Source organism: Fusarium odoratissimum (assembly GCF_000260195.1).
Source record: "Fusarium odoratissimum NRRL 54006 unplaced genomic scaffold supercont1.51, whole genome shotgun sequence".
In the NCBI taxonomy this organism is placed as follows: Eukaryota; Fungi; Ascomycota; class Sordariomycetes; order Hypocreales; family Nectriaceae; genus Fusarium; species Fusarium odoratissimum.
In genome coordinates this window covers 7,848-25,961 of record NW_022158731.1, presented here as the reverse complement: position 1 = coordinate 25,961, position 18,114 = coordinate 7,848, and the positions used below count along the sequence as shown (strand labels likewise).

The 18,114-nt window shown below is 46.1% G+C and overlaps 9 protein-coding genes across 9 annotated transcripts; 4 read left to right on the top strand and 5 right to left on the bottom strand.

Moving 5' to 3' along the window:
- Window positions 1-88: 88 nt before the first annotated feature.
- On the bottom strand, window positions 89-1,052 carry FOIG_15341 (uncharacterized protein; the record flags this gene model as incomplete). Its single annotated transcript, XM_031216696.1, has 3 exons — window positions 89-473; window positions 530-890; window positions 944-1,052. The coding sequence occupies 3 exons, from the start codon at window positions 1,050-1,052 to the stop codon at window positions 89-91; spliced, it is 855 nt and encodes a 284-aa protein (XP_031053529.1).
- Window positions 1,053-2,423: 1,371 nt separating this feature from the next.
- Window positions 2,424-3,197, top strand: FOIG_15340 (uncharacterized protein; the record flags this gene model as incomplete). The annotated part of the gene is made up of 1 exon (XM_031216695.1): window positions 2,424-3,197. The coding sequence occupies one exon, from the start codon at window positions 2,424-2,426 to the stop codon at window positions 3,195-3,197; it is 774 nt and encodes a 257-aa protein (XP_031053528.1).
- A 144-nt stretch (window positions 3,198-3,341) lies between these two features.
- On the top strand, window positions 3,342-4,240 carry FOIG_15339 (uncharacterized protein; the record flags this gene model as incomplete). The annotated part of the gene is made up of 2 exons (XM_031216694.1): window positions 3,342-3,695; window positions 3,746-4,240. The coding sequence occupies 2 exons, from the start codon at window positions 3,342-3,344 to the stop codon at window positions 4,238-4,240; spliced, it is 849 nt and encodes a 282-aa protein (XP_031053527.1).
- A 1,214-nt stretch (window positions 4,241-5,454) lies between these two features.
- On the bottom strand, window positions 5,455-6,136 carry FOIG_15338 (uncharacterized protein; the record flags this gene model as incomplete). The annotated part of the gene is made up of 1 exon (XM_031216693.1): window positions 5,455-6,136. One exon carries the CDS (start codon window positions 6,134-6,136, stop codon window positions 5,537-5,539), a length of 600 nt encoding a protein of 199 aa, XP_031053526.1. The 3' UTR covers window positions 5,455-5,536.
- A 532-nt stretch (window positions 6,137-6,668) lies between these two features.
- On the bottom strand, window positions 6,669-8,506 carry FOIG_15337 (uncharacterized protein; the record flags this gene model as incomplete). The annotated part of the gene is made up of 1 exon (XM_031216692.1): window positions 6,669-8,506. One exon carries the CDS (start codon window positions 8,504-8,506, stop codon window positions 6,821-6,823), a length of 1,686 nt encoding a protein of 561 aa, XP_031053525.1. The 3' UTR covers window positions 6,669-6,820.
- Window positions 8,507-9,048: 542 nt separating this feature from the next.
- Window positions 9,049-9,971, top strand: FOIG_15336 (uncharacterized protein). The gene has a single exon (XM_031216691.1). The coding sequence runs from the start codon at window positions 9,111-9,113 to the stop codon at window positions 9,876-9,878; it is 768 nt and encodes a 255-aa protein (XP_031053524.1). The 5' UTR covers window positions 9,049-9,110; the 3' UTR covers window positions 9,879-9,971.
- Window positions 9,972-10,078: 107 nt separating this feature from the next.
- FOIG_15335 (uncharacterized protein) lies at window positions 10,079-11,746 on the bottom strand (the record flags this gene model as incomplete). Its single annotated transcript, XM_031216690.1, has 1 exon — window positions 10,079-11,746. The coding sequence occupies one exon, from the start codon at window positions 11,744-11,746 to the stop codon at window positions 10,079-10,081; it is 1,668 nt and encodes a 555-aa protein (XP_031053523.1).
- A 2,135-nt stretch (window positions 11,747-13,881) lies between these two features.
- On the top strand, window positions 13,882-14,616 carry FOIG_15334 (uncharacterized protein; the record flags this gene model as incomplete). The annotated part of the gene is made up of 1 exon (XM_031216689.1): window positions 13,882-14,616. The coding sequence occupies one exon, from the start codon at window positions 13,882-13,884 to the stop codon at window positions 14,614-14,616; it is 735 nt and encodes a 244-aa protein (XP_031053522.1).
- Window positions 14,617-14,648: 32 nt separating this feature from the next.
- On the bottom strand, window positions 14,649-17,418 carry FOIG_15333 (uncharacterized protein; the record flags this gene model as incomplete). The annotated part of the gene is made up of 5 exons (XM_031216688.1): window positions 14,649-15,149; window positions 15,270-15,495; window positions 15,556-15,616; window positions 15,680-15,824; window positions 15,880-17,418. 5 exons carry the CDS (start codon window positions 17,416-17,418, stop codon window positions 14,649-14,651), a joined length of 2,472 nt encoding a protein of 823 aa, XP_031053521.1.
- Window positions 17,419-18,114: the final 696 nt, after the last annotated feature.

The following is an 18,114-nucleotide window of genomic DNA, read 5'->3' as shown; positions in this document are numbered from 1 at the left end:
TATTTAGCCTTAATAGTTATATATTTAAGTTATTTTTTATATTAAGTTAAATTTGGGCCTATAAATATAATAAGAAAAACTACCTTTTTTACCTTAAGAGATTAGCCTTATTCTCAGGGTTGGTAATGTCTTCGGCCAAGTGCACTGCGGTATCAATGATACCAAAACTATAGCTGGCGTTGATCAGGTCAACAAGGAAGGCCATGACATCCGAGCTCCAGCCACTGACATTCTCGTTGCTTGTGAAGATAAACTTCGCGTCGGTATGTTTGGGACTGGTGGCTGGGATGGAAATAACGAGACCGATAACAACGGCAATACTGATGAACATGCCTACAGACAGGGTCCTGGCGACGGTCTTCTTGCTCATATTGACTGAACATGCGGTCCAGTTGAACGCAAGGCCGATCAGCCAATTCTGCCAGGCATGGATCTCGCTCATACTGACGATAAGCCTCGAAAGATAGGGGTAGCTAATGAGACTAGGGCTGAGTCACAATGACGGCTGATAGAGCTTAACACGGCCAACACCATGTTGCCAAGCAAAACACTAGAGCCAGCAGTGGCCACGACACCGCCGGCCAGGTTGCAGAGACCGGTAAAGAAGGCCGAGGGGCGAGAGAGCTTCTTGGGGGCAAGGACGGAAACCCAGTAGTACTGGCCTCCAGCTGTAGGCATAGCGCTCGCCAATTCTCCAAGGGTGATAGCAAAAAAAGTGCTAAAGACACCGACAATGATCAGACCATAGATGAGGCAAACTGATCCTCCGACCACTACTCCAGTTGTAAAACCACCCAATACTCCAAGCCAGGATGCTGTAACCATGAAAGCCACCCCAATCAGCTGAAGAGTGCTGATGTCTCTCCTCATCTGGGGCTGGTAGCCCATTGCTGAGATAATGTTAAAAATCCAGATAATGCTAATAATTTGGGGGCCACCTTACCCATTAGTCTCGCAGCATCATTACTGATCTCTGTATTTTCACCCTTGCTGACGGAAGGGCGGCGGTTGAGAGTGTGATCAACTGGCTTTTCTGCCTCTGGGGGAGCCATATTGCCGTGATTGATCAATGGCTAAGGGTAGAAAAAGTAGGTCGTTTCGGTTTGATGAAAGAAGTGAATGATTTCACTGTTATCTTGTTTGAGAAGGGTTAGGATCGATTTGATCAGACAGAGGAAGTTATCGTTGGAATTTATAGATATCTCCAATTCGAGGCTATCCATAGGCCCCGAAAACAAGGCCCATCCTAAAGCTTGAGGCGTGTTCTAGTATATCTACCCCGCATCGATTTGGGAACGACTTTCTTTTTTGAGACGGGATGCGAGCTAGGGCAATGACCCCAACAATCTATCCCGGATCTATACCAGTTCAATACTAGTCCCAATAACAATGCATTAATATAAACTTCCCTCGAAGCTAGCATGGATTACATTTGTCACAGGAAACCATGTGCCTTCTGACTGTCAAGTTCATATTTGTACCCGGTTCCTGGAATTGCATGCTGCAGAGTGCTTGTCTAACACTCCTTTCTGGGTTGCTGGTATCATCTTCTACCTGAAGCTATTTTTATGCCATGAGAAACTGTGAATTTATTCGCACATACTGTACTGTTGAAGTGCATCTGAATTCTTCAGGACGCACAAGGCGGGTTAGGCATATAATGAATTGTTTACCTTGTTTTTGGTCTGCCCATTGTAATTTGGGCATATTCGAGATATCGCCAAAAGGATAGTGGGGAACATGAGATAAGGCGCCTAGATTCAGGTTAGTACTCGGGTTCATTCCGACCTTGATTCCAGTACTCAGGGAAGTACTGGAATGCTCAGATATACTGGTTTCCATGCCGATCCATATGAAACACATGGTTTAATATCAGCGTCGGAATTTGTGCTCCGTGTACTTTGTTGATGTCAATAAAGGCGCCGAGAAGGTGGATCGTAAGATTGAAGCCTGAGGTTGACCGGTTTCGAATACCGAACTAATATTACTGTGGCGATAGCCGCAGACGCGTAGCTCGGGTTGTGTAAATTAAATAGAGACCTCTGAGTGAGACGTACAGTTCTAAAGTTAGTTGTCTGTGGCCTTGAACTACTTGCTGCCTAGGTATTTCTTATTATCATAAGGTTGGGTTACCCGAATACCGGTGCTTGAAATTGACGCGTACTTGTATCAAGGCATTCAATGCAACACCCATACGCATACGACGATTGACTTTAGTAAGGTCATGAAGATCTTGAGTGAAGTTAGCCGAAGAGTGAGTCCGCCTTGACGTGGGAATGGCTAGTGTCTTGTTTTCCGGAGACACAACATGGTTGCGACTCAGAACCAGCCCCACATAGAAATTTCTAAGGGCAGGGCTTGACCTTGTCATCCTTACTCGCACATACAAGCCTCACCTAGCAAAAGAAGGGGTACAACAATTCATGACCGATTACTCAAGCACCTCACTTGACGAGGCATTGAGAGGCTGCAAGGCCCTAATCTCCACTATAGTGGACATTTCCCAGACTTACGTCGATATACACCTCCAACTCTTGGCTGCTTGCCGGCGAAGCGCGTCTTGCAAACGTTTCATTCCATCCGAGTTTGCAGGCAACACTCGCGACTATCCCGATCAGCCAGCTTACTTCCGAAACATCAATGAACGTGTCCGACAGGCCTTGAAGCAGCAAGACCAAGTCGAGTGGACTATTGTCTGTATCGGACTTTTCGCAGATTATTTTGTCCCGGTGTCGAACCGATACAATCGACATATGAGAGAGGGGCCATTAATTGACTTTGATAATGAGAAATTCTCTGTCCCCGGAAGCTTGCAAGACTCTATCGATATCACTCTCGCGCGAGATGTGGTAAAAGGGCTTGTAGCATTGGTGAAGGGGCCAATTTGGGCACTATACACCTTCATGTCGGGTCAAAGACTTACATGGCGGGAAATCGTGGATACGATCAGGCGAGAGCGTCCCAAGTTTACAGTTCAAGTCAGCACCCTGAACGAGGTAATTGACACGCTTATGCCTGGTAATTCAGCGGACGATATCACTTTTGCACAATTGCAGATGTACTCCGCGTCTGGTGCTGCAAGACGTCCAGAACGAGAGGTAGAAAAGCAGAAGCAGGAGTACTTTAGAGATATACATTTCCACACATTGCAAGAGATTTGGAACCAGTTTAATGATAATAAGACTATTATTTTTTGATTTGAAATGCAAATTCTACTTTTTGAACAGGATCAGTGCTAGACTAAATTCTTAATTAAACCGTCAGTTACGGTAAACCAACGCCTGTTAGTACCTCCGCGAATCTCAATGGTACCACTTTGACAGTGCATTTTCAGACTCATCATGTCAGCTCACGATTCTTCTTTGCGTGAGACTAACTCGCCTACTCTGGCCAGCTACGTCTCTACGCATAACGACACTTATCCTTTCATTAATCCATCCAAAGCCGACTTGACCGGCAAATCAGTCTTCATCTCCGGCGCCTCCAAGGAAATCTGGAAGGCTACCGCAATTCGCTTCGCTATGGCATGTTGCTCGAAAATCATCCTGGCTGCTCGTTCTGACATGACCAAGATTGAAGCGACTGTCATAGATGCTGCCAAGAAGGCAAATCGGCCCCAGCCTCTCGTTCATTCTATCAAACCGGATATCACGACAGAGGAGTCGGTGAAAGCCGCCACCGAGACCGCCAAGGAAGTACCCGGCGGCAGCCTGGACATCTTGATCAACAATGCAGGATGCCTTAGGAGTGGAAGCCCGTCACCGAGTCTGACCCGTCGGAGTGGTGGACTTGGGAGGTCACTATGGAAGGAACTTACCTGTCCGCCCGCTATTTCATCGCGCTGTTTCTCAAGTCATCGGCCAAAGCTATCATCAATATCAGTAGTGTCGGCGCTCAGATCATCGTTCCCGGAGCATCAGCGTACCAGACGAGCAAGTTCGCTCTCTGCCGTTTTACTGAGTTCATCGATAAGAAATATTACGAGCAGGGATTAGTGGCCATATCGATTCATCCAGGTGGGATCAAGACCGAGCTCGCTTTGAACATGCCCCCGGCGATGCATTCTCATCTGAATGATACACTGGAGCTGGCCGCCGATACTATGGTCTGGTTATCTCGTGAGAGGCGGGACTGGCTCTCCGGCAGGTTCATCACTGTGAACTGGGACATGGAGGAATTGGAGAACAAGAAGAAGGAAATCCTTCAAAGAAATTTACTTAAGTTTCGTATGACAATCTGATATCATACCGCTGTTACAAACAACACGTTAGGACATTCCTCGATTAGGATGACTTGTGAGATTTCCTTTGGTCATATTTAAAGTATTTCATGAAGTCAAAGTTCGACCAATATAGTAGTAATGGCGTTAGTGTTTCTCTCTTCCCTCCGTGACTTATGACAGCTTTACTTACATGCACTTATATGCATAAGAAGATTATCCCAAGACAATAGAGTGCTTTAGTTCAGGTTTTGCGTCTCCCCGAAGTCTTCCATCGCAGGTAGTGCATGATTGCTAGGATGCCGCTGCCCGCTGTGATGATGACTGTAGCGATGAAGCTACAAGGACCTTGTTTTAATAACGAAAGGGCGACTTGGAAAAATTTCAACAGAACAGCCCAATAATGAAACTTTACCTGTTTCTTTTGAACAGTGAATCGGGTTGGTATCCTTGTCAGGTGGAAACAAAGGCGATCTCTGAACGCAATTGATCTCCGAGTTTTCTGTGATCAAACGCCACAGGAGATTCGTACCATGGGCTGGCAAATCCAGCTCCTTGACCCAAAATTCGCTATAAAACCTAAAGTTGTAAAAGCCGGGTACGTCCTTTCGCTCCCATATCAGGTCTTCCAGAGCGTTACTTGGATGGCAATCCCACGGGCGGTCCACAAGAAGACAACGCATCATCGCAAAGCCGATAGAGAAACGGTCAGAGTTTCCCATGCCGAATAAACAAACAGGCTGATGATGAGGTTGACAGCCCACGACGAGGTCGACATCGTCAGGGTGCTTGTAGAGCTTCTTCAGATTTTCAATGACTCCAGGGTCAGTCGAAAACTTATCTCAAGTATCTCAAATTGGGACAACAACTTCTGGATCCTAAGCGTTGTCCTAGTGAAAATATTGGTTGAATGTCGGCAACCCTTGCTCTCGTTCATGCACAATACTTGAGACAACAATGTCAAAGGGACGCCCACGGTAGATTCCAGCGCTTCTGAAACTCTCGTCTACCCCAGACTTGAAGTCGGGAATGTGCGACGAAAGAGCCCCAGCAAGAATTCTTTCCAGCCCGACATTGAGAAACCCAGTACTATTAAAGCTCGTCTCAAACAAGTTTTGCTCCCATAATGTCTCATTGTTCTGATCCTTGATTGGGAAGCTCGGAATGATAAACTCGTGAAAGCGATAGACGACAGCCATCACTGCAGAGACCGTTATTGGCTTTCCATTTTTGGTGACAAGCGGCCAAGGATACGTGTTGCCAGGGTTTATCTCCAATGCGTTCTCACCAAACATCTGACGGTAAAGAGGAAATCCGTCATCTCTTGGCCATGGTATCTTCTCCGTCCAATAGGCCATTTTGGTATGCGTTGGCGATCAATCCATGTTTCGCAGACATGACGAGTCGCACGGTCTGATAAAGCTGCTCATCGTCCCAGCCCGGCTTCTGCTTCTTGAGAATGTCACAGAGCCTGTTATGCTCACGAATTAGTAATGTGTGGATACCAAGAAGTAGCCAGTCTTCATTGGTACGAGGATCGCCTCCGGCAAACAGTCCCTCTGGCTCTACACCAGGCCGCGTATTGGTCGGTACACCCATGGTGTTGAAGGGAAGGTAAGAGGCTTTTGCCCTGGTGCCAGGGGACTGGACCTCTTGCGTGAGAAGTTTGCCATCAACTTTTGATCGAAGTCGGTGTGCTATATCAGTAGTGCTGCCATATAAAGACGATATGTCGAGCCATGTTGTTGCCATATTGATGTTTTCACGAGGGTTACTTCTGGACGTGCTCGTTCCGGGCATTGCGGCTGTTCTTGGCACTCTGAGTGTGGTGTTGATAGAAAATACCTCCTCATCCTCTGGCATAGGGACTTCAATAAAGTCATCGATAGAGTCTCGGCTATATGTAACGTCATGCATGATGAACTGAATAAGTCAGCACTAAGAATCGAGAATCCACGGATGATACACTCTCACTTCAATAAGCCCTAGAAGGAGAGCCGTATGGCCATAGTAAATCGTCTTCTTCCTTTTGAAAAACGCATTACTAATGACTCGTGGGTTTGGGCCTTCTCGTGGCTTGGATATATCATCGGCGTATGTGTATTGTTGGTAGTCGCGTGGTCTGGCCGATCCAATAGAGCCTTCACCCGATTCACCTCGCTTCAGCCAATTACAGTGCCCTTCATAGGTTCGAAACCACCAAGTTGATTTGTTACGGAGGCAATCCGGTTCTAGTTCATAGTTTAGGCTTCTGAAAAGCAGGCTTGCCTCAACCTTTGGATCATTGTCAGGACCTTGGTCTGGGACTTGCGGGCCAATGACAGGGATAACAGGTCGTTGTGGCGTGGCAATCTGGCCGAAGTTCACCACTCGCAAAAGTTATAGCCCTAGCAAGAATTACCAGGAAGTGAAGTCGCATTCTGTTGCAATGTTACACTTGCTAGGCAAGGGAGTGATTGGGATAAGATGAGGGGTAGGTAGGTTCCATACCCTGTAGTGAGAAGCTAGAGTTAAGTTTAGACACTAACAGCACTACTTCCACTTCTGCGAAACATTCCACCAACGACTAAGTTACCAAGATAAAGCGCAATCTTCCAGGTCCTAATTATGACAGCGTTCGACATTGACAGGGGAAATAGATGAGCAAGACGCGGTGCTTGCCAAAATTCGTTCACGGCGCCCATTTATCATGCGCTCCCTTTTCTCATCCTCCCTCCACTTGTCCCTCTGCGCTTTGCAAATTTGCTTTGGTGTCTTTCCCTCTGCGTTGGGCAGGTCCATCAGTTCAATCCCTCCAGCGTTTGTTAGAGTTGTGAGGACTGCATTTTGTATCTCAACTTTCTCCGCCAGACCCGGGGTGGATACATCGCCGGAAGCGGCTACATGGACAGGTGTCTCATTTGTCGAATTACCAATGGTAGCATCAGCGCCCTCTTTAATGAGAAAAGATATTATGTTATGATAATCCAGTCTTCGAGCTGTAATATGTAGAGGGGTATTTCCAGCATGATCAATATCGTTAACCTTTGCGCCATGAGCAAGGAGGAGAGATAAGGTTTGTTTGTCAATTGTCTCATCTGTACCATCACTGGAGAACATATAGTGTAGCGGTGTTTCTCCGCGGTTGTTGTGTATACTTGAATCTGCGCCCTTGTCGCAAAGGCTTTGAAAAATTGGCCTGAAGACTTCCCCATTTTCACCGAAATATCGAGCGGCGTAATGCAAGGCCGTGTTCCCCTCAAGATCTTGGACATTGACTATCGCAGGGTCTATGTCCAAAATAAGATGGATAGTTGTTTTGATATTCTGTGCACTTTCGTGTAAGTTGGGGTTATACAGGTTATTCCGTGCAGCCCAGTGAAGAGGGGTACTCCCTCGACTGTCACAAGAGGACACCATTTCCAGGGCACTGACTGTGTCCCCATGATGACCGAGTAGAGTCTCAAGAGCGACGAAGTTACCGCGAAAAGAAGCCATGTGAATTGCAGTGACGTTGTCGACGATATAGTCTTGCTCGTCGTACAGTCGTAGTTGAAGCGAGTGTTTTGTGAACTCGGCATGGACATCTGCGCCACCGCTAACGAGCCTCTCGATCATCTTAGCGCCTACCCACTCGGATGTCATTGACAGAACGGTTTCAGGTTTCCCTGATGAGTCTTCATGAACCCGTGCAACCACGTCCGAAGGAAAGGCACCCCAATCCAGTAACAGATTCATCACAGCTTCGCTCTTGTCAACAGAAGGCTGCCAGTTGAACGTCTCGGTGTATCTCGTTGAATATAAATCTGAGGCAGCAGCAATAGCAGTGCAGCCGGTATAATCTCGCTCATGGATATCAGCGTATAGTGGCTGGTTATCGAGTAAAAATTCTACTATCTCCAGATAGGCCCGCCTAGCAGCTTCGTTGAGCAGGGTGAAGCCGCGTTTTCGAAAGGTGATTGTTTGGTTTGGTTCAATAACTCTTACGTAGTAGGAAAGGAGGGTCTTGAGTGCACCAAGACTTCCGTATGATACAGCTATGTAGAAGAAGGAGTAATAGAGAGGAAGCTCCTCTATTTCCTCGATAACCCATGGCGCAATATCGAGATACTGCTCAAGAGTCGTCACATCATCCCGATAGATGATTGCACGAAGGAGGTCGAATTGATCTGTTTCGCACAGAATAAATCCATTACGATCAACCATAGTGATTGGTGTGTAAGGAGGCTCTTTGCCATTATGACACTCATTTGGACCCCGAACGAAATTGCGGTAAGGTGATTCAACTTCGGGCAGAGCGGACGGCATTATTGTTAAGTATTCAAGTGATCGAAGAGAAGTTGAACCTTTTCATGTACAAACACTGAGCTTTTAAATACTTAGAATTCTTTTGATATTGGGAATGAGTCATCGGCAAGTATTTAAAGTGGAACTAATACATAACAAGCAAGCACAGTCCACCTGCTAAGTAATTGTGTGGCAATATGGCAGTTGCCTAAGTTATGTCTAGTTTTATATATATAACCTTAAATGCATTACAACTTCAGTAAAAGGCACAATTTGACAGAATTGTAGCTTGTCTATGACTAATGATGATTTCGCTATATCTTACTGTTTTGTTCCACTCCGCATTCGCCTATGTCGGGGAATTTATACTCCGGATGGACAGGACCATGCTATCTCAACGTGATTTCCCTTATCTAAAGCATGTCAACCAACATGATTTTGTTCTCGCTTCAGCCATACCATCCTAGCCAATTCAAGGTCTCTTAAGAACCCATTCTCGAGATCACGTCGGCTTAATTAGCTGGTCGTCACAGCTCATCATTCTACAACATTTCAAAAAAAAAAAAAAAAAAAAAAAAAAATACAGCCTTCACCTGGCGTATCCTCATAATCAAGCTCTGTCAAGATGTCCGACATTATCAAAGACATGATGCGTGAGATTTGGCAGATCCCGCGCGGGACCAAGCTGGGACCGGAAGGGAGGAAGAACCCGGACAATTCCCACCACTACCGCAAATGGGGTTTCACCATTTACCGTACCTACTACGGTGAAGAGTCTGAAAAGCATTGGCAAGCGCTTCTATACTCTTTAAGGCATCAGACTAAGCTGGCATTTGGAGTCTTTGAGGACGACGAGGAAACAGACCAAGATGATAGGCGACGAGTTCAGGAATTATTTTATCTAGATGTCCGGGAGAATCCCTCTCGGCTGGATGGTCTCGATGTTCGAGGTCTTAGGGAATTCTGCAACGCCGAAAAGCTCAAAGAGACTGAAGTTGTAGAGAAAGTCAACTCCAAGTACCGCGTGAGCACAAGGCCCCACGAGAGTCGAGCTATGGCAGATTATCTGTTCAATTATGTTTTGCTCGCTGATGAAGCTGTTTTGAAAGATACAGAAAAAGGTGAATTCGTTGTTAAGGCTATCTCATTGTCGTGGTTTGATGGTCACTCGGGATGGGGATGGGCGAGGATCCCGACGGGCTATCTGTTGGAGTTGTGGACATTTCTGATGTGGAATAAATACCGGACTGAGTTCTGTATTAGCTTCCGAGGATCTGAAGAAGATCTTGCGGACAGTGTCTGGCCTGGGGATTTGGCACTTCTCTGTACTGGAAGCTGTTCGGAAATTCGGAAGTGGGGTTACTACAGGAACCAAGAGGATGAGATGTGGTAAGGAAGGTCGAAGAACCAACCAGAAAGACTTTCGTCAAGGCAAAAGAACAATCACTCAGTTTTGACACGAGAATACATAACGAATCTACACAATGCCTGATCTCATCATGTCAACACAGCCAAAACCTTTGCAACTAAATACGACCCCCATTCAAGTCTGTCTCGTAATCGTGGCAGCAAACCTTGACACGTGCTCTTGACTCAACGTATATCCTTCGTTACCCACCCATCTCTCGTGGTCTTGCAAATCTGTCGCGGAGTTTTCCCCTCCGCATCTCCCCGATCCATCAACCCTTCTCTTCCAGCTTTCACCAGGACTGCCAGCATATCTTCCTGAGCTCTGATTCTCTCCTCGGATCTAGTAAGAATATCACGCCCTTTGTAACTACCGCAAGCAGCTCTGTGAGATGCAGTCTCTTTTTCCAGATTCTCTTGAGCAGGATCAGCACCACGCTCAAGGAGATACGATAAGGCTTCGGTCCAATGGAGGTTGAAGGCCGCAAGATGCAATGGCGTGTTTCCAGCATTATCAGTATCCGTGGGGCTTGCACCGTGGGCGAGCATGATTGATATAGCGGCTGTCTCGACGGGATCTTGGTCGGTGATTGTAGTGTCGTCTCCATGGAGACGAAACAAGGTATGCATAGGGGTTTCGCCATTGTTATTGCGTACACTAGCATCGCCCCTTCTGTAGCATAAAAGCTCGAAGACAGCTGTGTACAGCTTGTTATGTCGGCTCAATGACCGGGTAGCGTAGTGCAAAGGTGTATTCCCGTCATTGTCCTGAACGTTGATTGCCGTGGGATCGAGACTGAGGAGTAGTTCGATGGTGCTTGTGATGCTTTGGGCTATTTCCTTGAGATCAGGGAAGCCATCGATCTCCACTGGCAGTTCACTTTGAGTGGCCCAGTGGAGAGGAATACTTCCTCGACCGTCGCGAGAGGACAATATGTCGGCAACAGCAACGGCTGTGCCTCTGCAATCAATCAGAGTTTCAACGACTTTGAAGTTGGCGTGAGTACAGGCATTAAACAGCGCAGGTACTTCGTTAAACGAATCATGCTGATTCCAAAAGTTCAGCTCCCCAGGACCTTGCATTACCATGGTATTGGGATCGGCGCCACCAGCGATAAGCCTCTTAATTAACTCTGGGCTTGCCCACTGCACAGCCAAACTCAAGACTGTAGCGCTTGGCTTCCCCTTGTCATTCCAGAAGGGAAGAAAATCAGAAGCGCATGCACCCCGATCCAGCAGCAAATTCATCACTGCTTCGTTTTTGGTGGCATTAGCTCTATCTCCACCGGGAGGAACGAGAAACTGAGTACAGTAGAGATCTGCAGCACATAGTAATGCAGTGTGGCCATAGGAGCCCCGTGCATGGATGTCGGCGTACAGTGGTTGATTGTCGAGTAAGTACTTCACCACCTCGATATGACCCCATTTGGCGGCGCGGTTTAGCAGCTTGTAGCGGCGCTGCTTGAATCTGGCCTGCGCCTCGAGATCCTCGTCTTGCATAAAGTGGGTTAGAAGCATTTTGAGCACATCGAGACATCCACTCTGGGCTGCATTCAGAAAGCAATCCTCATTGTCATCAATGCCATGCTTCCCTATCAAAACAGCAGATGCCTCTGGGATGACCCAAGGTGCAGCGGCGAGATACTGCTCAAGGGTCTTTGCATCGTTCGAGCAAACGATCTGATATAGTAGTCCAAAGTCTTCAGTTTCATATAGAATGGAACCATCCTGATTAATCATCGACATAGGCGTCGCGTAAGGGCGTCCATATCCATGAGTTTCGGACTCATGGTTTGGATCCACAGTGAATTCCTCATAGGACGATTCGTAGTCGGGGAGTGGCGGCAGAGGCATGACTGTAGGTAGATTTTCAAAAATCGAGAAAGGGTTTAGATGAGGTCACAACATGTGCGGGCTCATTGATGGTACTTATACATAAAACTGGGTTGGCATTCTAGGTCTAAGAAGTGGACCCGCAGAAGCAAAATCATGGCCAATAGGAAAATATTATGCCCTAGTCAGGAGTCACAGCTTGAACAGAAATTACTGCGTAAAGCGACATTATCTAAGTACATACTTCAGAGTCCGTCCCTCCTCTCCACTAAAACAAAAAAGAGCCATCCGCTCAAATCTCAGCCCTGAAACACTGCAACTGTCCCTCATAAAGAAACCCCAACACAAACATAGTAGTGCAGCCAGAGTTTTAACGTTGAATGCGCTGTCAGTGGCGTTGAAGTTGTCCACGTTGAGGTCGCAAGCCTTTGCAATGAACTCATAGGAGGCCTTCGCATCCTCATCATACAATCCAGTGTATAAGTCGGCTTGCATCAGGGCATACTGCTCAACATTGCAATAGGAACACAAGTCTGATTTTGGTAGTTCAGAGATTGTCGAATTTAGGAAACGCGGCAATGACACCTGGGAGGATTAATAAGAAGGAGTCTGAAGAATCATGCCAAGAGACCCTCTTACTTTGACAAGTCTTTCCCGTCTTCGGGTCGCTGAAGCAAATCTGGTTCCAACTATTCCAGAATTTGTTCACAAGATCGACATACGACATAAACAGGCTCTTTCTTCGAAACCGGAGGCGAAAGCAACCTTTAGACGCATAGAGCGGATGAACCTGCCACAAACTGGGCGGCACATCAGCTTAATTACAAATTGGCCGTTGCTATCCCTGTTTCCGTCTGACATCAGTTCTGAGGCCTCCTGGAGGTAAATGCCCGATTGATACAGAGTAGCCACTCGAGGCACATCCTACATAGTAAGGCTTCAGGGTTAGTGCAGGACAAGATGAATTCTCTCTACCTTTCGGATTGAGAAACAAAGTTCAGATTATGGACATCTGCGTAGTGCCCCTTCATCCACTAGATCTAATAGTCCGAAAGCTATGCCTTTTCACATACTACTTCTTTTATAAAAAACAAATATGGATTGTAGATAGGAATATTATTTAGGCTTGTTAGCATCGGGACTGGCTTGGTCTGGTACTCGTACTGAGATACTAATACTTATATATATTTACAAGATTATAATCACTCTCTTGTCCTTTTTCTTGGCGATTGACAGTGGGGATATCCATGCACGTGATGTAGGTAGGAGTTGCCTATGATCATAAAAGGCCACGTCTCTATTCTTTTGTAAGAACTCCAAATCTTACTTTAAATTATATTAAACCCTAATCTTTTATATGCTTAAGTGCCATGGCTACAGTTTCTGAAATAATCAAGTCTCTGTGGAAGCCCCATCGTTCCCCTAGTATCCGACTTGTACAGGTCGAGGAATGGGTCGAGGAGCACCGTCAATGGGCGATTCAATCTAGAACAGTAGTTTGCATCTCAGGTAGAGCAAGATAAAATAAAAGCAGAGATAATGGGGTGGACAACTCCATCTTCAGTTAAAACGTGTAAGATTCCTTGATAGCTTTGTCTAGATTGTCGATATATAATAGCAAAGAGAACATTTTCAAGCAAAGATAGAAAGCAACACCAGCTAAACCACTTTACATATAGATTCTATTACACCACCTTGAAACCATGTTGTTAAATGTCTTTGTCATCCGTTCAGTTCTGTCTATTTCCTATATTACTGCTCTTGGCATCTTCGGCGTGGTACTCATTGGATATCTGTTCATAATCTGGCATTCATGTCATGCTCGTCTGCGGCATGTCACGTCTAGTTGGGGCTATGAATAATAAACCATATAAGGTAGTGTGCCCAAGGTAATCACAACAAAAGTTCAAGAGCAAACGTTTACAGAACTTCACAAACCTCCGAAACCAGAACGCCAATGTCAATGGAGTTGCCGAAGTGGGTTAAAAGCGGATCAACACTGATCCGTAATTGTTCAGATATTATGAGCTGGCCCGCACGGGTAATTCATCAGCCATCTTGTTCTTCCAAAACTCTTACAAGGGCCAACAAGACACGCAAGTCCCATACTCATCTTGACCAACACAATTGCCATATTCACTTTTTTCGACCGCAATATGTATCCCCCAATCGAAGAACTGATTGACCATGTTTGGTCGCCCCCACGAGGTGTCAAGCGACAACACAAAAGCAGGCACCATCCTGACAACCTCCAATACTATTGTCAATGGGGATACACGATCTGCCGCACGTACTATGGCCCTGAATCCGATAGGTATTGGAATGTCCTTTTGAATTCCCTGATGCAGCAAACCAGGCTAGCATTTGGATGCTTTGAGGATCAAGATGATGTCGATCAGAGAGACGTCCAGCTACTCAAGGATCTTTTCCACCTTGATACACGCGAGGATGCGTCACTGCTGGATGGACTCGATGTCAGAGGCGTCAGAGAACTGTTCCAGCGCGAGGGTCTTGAAGGCAAACGTGCCATGGCCGATCGCCTCTGGAACTTTATTCTGGTCGCTGATGAGTCTGTCCTGAATGATGTGGCAAGCGGGGAATCCATCGTCAAGGCGGTGTCTTTGGGATGGTATGAGGGATTTTTGGGGTGGGGTTGGATGAGGATACCGACAAGCTATCTTTTAGATCTATGGATATTTCTCAGCAGGAGTGGAAATACCAAGTCAGCTCTTGGCTTCATGGGGCCCGAGAAAGATCTGGATACTTATGTGTGGCCTGGGGATTGTATCTCTCGAAGCCACAGGATGTTTTTCCGAAGTTCGTCCATTGCTTTTTCACTACACAGGACAAAGATGGAATGGTGGATTCTAGGGAAAATACAAAGATTCTAGCAGCTATGTATATTCCAGTATCTGTAGACAAATTAGGTCCCTCCCATCTCTGTGTCATCGTCCTTCGAAAAGCCGCTAGTGTCTATAAGTGTCAACGCCTCATTCTTTGCTTGTTTCTCAAAGGCCTGCATATACCCGCGCATATTCTTAGCCCAATCATCCTTGATGCCCTTTACCTCTTCTCGCACTTCCGTCGCCATTGCCAACATGTTTTCCCTGAACTTCTTCGACACAAGCGCATAGTAATCCGTGATCCACTCTATCCAATAATCGGCGAGCTGTACCTTTTCGTTGGGATACTTCTTGTTGTAGACTGACTCGGCAAACTTGAACTGCACTCGGATATCCTTGACGATTTTGTTTAACTTATCCTTGGTTTCTTCCTTCTGCATATATCGAAACACGCTGAAGCCTGCACGGATGCGGGAAAGTACCTTACTCCTGTCGTCTTCTATTTCTTCCTTTGTTTTGCCAGCTGTGGCAAGTAAGAACGGCAAATAGCGCTTAGCGATGGTTCTATGTAATTGCATTACCTGCATATGTTAGCATACACTCGGTGCGTCTTCTAGATAATGCCTCGAACACAAATCGATTATAAAAGAAATGCAAAGAGTAGAGAAAGAAGAAATCTCCGAGACAAATAAAGGACTTACGTTGTTTTTAGCATCGTTGATATCCTTCTGAACAATCATGAAAATTTGGTCGTTCTCTGCGCTACCCAAACACTCAAAAGCGCGATTCATCACAAACCCCAGGTCTCCGGTTCTACCTCCCGGAAGAGCTGGAACTCCACGTTCCAGTTCCAGGTTCATATCATCCATTCTATCCCAAAACGCAACAGGAATCGGTCCATATTTCGATGTTGCGCCCGATTGAAGTCTAGTAATCTTTGTTAGCAAGATTTTCAGATACCCAAAGAGGTTGCTAGGCAATGCTTACTTTCCAGTCACTGAATCCCTCATGAAGTCCTTGAGTATATGCTTGTCAAGCACATGCTCCACTAAGCCAAATATTAGAAATAAACTAAACCTGACTGGTTAATGGGAGGTCCCATGACACGTACCCTCTAATGCCACAATACGTGGGTCGCGGTATGCGGTCAACATGACCAGGGAAGCCTTGCATAGATCGGGATGTGTGATCTCGACTACTTGATCAAGCAGCGGGTTCTTGGGATTTTTCTTTGCGATTACGTCTACCGACGGGTTCTTCTCTAGGTTAGCTGGCAGCTAAGAGTTGCGTAGCTAGACAGAGTTGACTTACGGAAGGAACCTCGAGCCGGTATCTATGTCGTTCCGTTGGGTCGTCGGGATCCTTGATCTCGATATCTTCACGCGCTCGAGCTTCAAGAATGTGGCGGCTGTGGTGATGATGGGAGTGGGTGAAGTGGCTGAAATGATAATCCAGGTGTGCGTGACGACGTTTGAGATCAGCGCTCTCCACAGCATCGCTCAAGTTCTCGCAGTAACCCTTTTCGTCGCAATAGGCATATGTACAGTTCCCAATGCTTGCAACAGCGTCTTCGTCGCCAGTCAGGAAGGCCTTAATCCTTAGAGCCCAATAAAGAGGTTCGCACAGGATATCGATCGCCATCTGAGAAGGGCCTTGCCAATCCAAGCGCCAGTTGTCTCTGATGTAGCTACTGATGTAGGTGATCTGTAGAAACTCGTACCGAGCTCGAACTGCACTATTCCAGATATTCACCTCTTGAGCTAACATCACTGGGCTTCCTGTCTCACTCAGAATGTTTCGGAGTAGTAAGTAAGACGAAATATCATCAATGTCGTCCTCCCGCACGACCAAGTCTGTTGTAGATCGCTTGCCCAATACCTTGGACGGGTTTGGACATGTCTCGTTCTCAAGCCAGTCGGCCATGGCTTCCTTGTACGCCGTGATCTTCTCATTGGGAACGAGTACCTCATCGTAGTAGTCTGTCTTGCAACAGGTAACCTGGCCTCCTTCTAGCTTGGAGGTACAGGTGTGAAAGGCAGTGTCAAGGGCCACTCTCACACGGTCGCTTGGGCATCCACTACGACAGTAGCCTGCAAGGTCTTCTCCGTCTGGTGCTGGACCAAAGTCACGACGGACTTGACAGTCAATGAAACGAAGGCCAGGCTTGGTGTTGCAGCAGTAGTTGCGCATCTGTACGCCAATGATCGGAGTACCGAGGTCGTTCTTGAGATCATTGCACCTCAATGCACCGGAGCCTGACCCAGATGAGGCCATGGGCCAGTTGTAGTAGTCGCCGGGGCATTCGGGGCTGGTGTTGCACTCTGGGTACGCTCCCCATCGACAAGTATCGTAGACCCGCATGCTCACAGTGTCGGGCTTGCAGCAAGCAGTCTGTACGCGTGGTGGCTTCTCGCATTTCATCGAGTTTGTACCAATCTCGACCATCCCGCTTGGGCAAGATGATTCCTTCTCACACTTGCCATTGAAATGTCCCCACCAGCCACATATTGGGATGTCGTAATTAGGAGGACAGCAGAAAGAATGAATGCCATCACCGCCGCAGGCTGTCTCATCATACATCAGCTCGTTTTTCCGAGCCCCCGGGTCACTACGGCCGACATGTACCCAGCCTTTAGGACATGGCTCCTTGCAGTTCGTCCACCGGCACTGCTCGTAAGGCTTCTTCACGAAGTCGGCCGCCTTCTCGTCATCGTCCAATGAGCCGCTTATCACTTTGCGACCGAGTACTTTGGCCAATGCCTTGTTGTACTTGGCATCTCTTGTATCATGGCTGATCGCCCAAACCATGACACCGCCCAGACATCGCTCTCCGGCGCGGTCAACCTTCATCTTAAGCGTGTCTTCATCATCAAAAGAAACCCATTGCTTGCCCCAGGTGACGGTCTTGATAGCTTCCTCTTTATAGAGCTCTGGCTTCAGGTTCCGGTTTTTGATCTTATTATCGATCTCCGAGTTCAGCAAAATACCATTCTCGCGACTGCATCTGCCGGCGTCAGCGCTGACTTCAATTCAAGTAAGTCAAGTTTAGGGGTCTAACTTAATTACTTAAAATAAAATTATCTATAAACTTACTTAACTTAAATTAAATTAATATACTTAAAATAAAGGTATTAATCTAAGGCTTTAATAAAGCTATTAAGCCTCCTCTTTCTCTTAACTTATTAAGTTTCCTATTAAAGCTAATTATCTTACTTATAGTAATTATTTAATAATATAATTAGTTTTATAAATATTATATCTTTTTTATTATCTTAGGGCTTATATTATGCCTTTATAAGCTTATTATCCCTAGTTTAAACCACTGACTTTTTACTAACTTTACTTTATTTATTCTTATATATAAGGTTAATTAGTTATATGCCTTACTATATATATTTAATTAATAGAGGCTAGTTATAACTTTAGGTTAATTTAACTTTTACTAACTAACTTATATAAAAGTTAACCTAATTCCTTTAACTTTCTATAAAACCCTGCCTTTACCCTATGTTTATCTAACTCTATATATAGACTCCCCTTACTAAT

What these genes read in the sequence shown, in the direction of transcription:
- FOIG_15336 (XM_031216691.1), top strand. Translation starts at nt 9,111, where the DNA reads ATGTCCGACATTATCAAAGACATGATGCGTGAGATTTGGCAGATCCCG.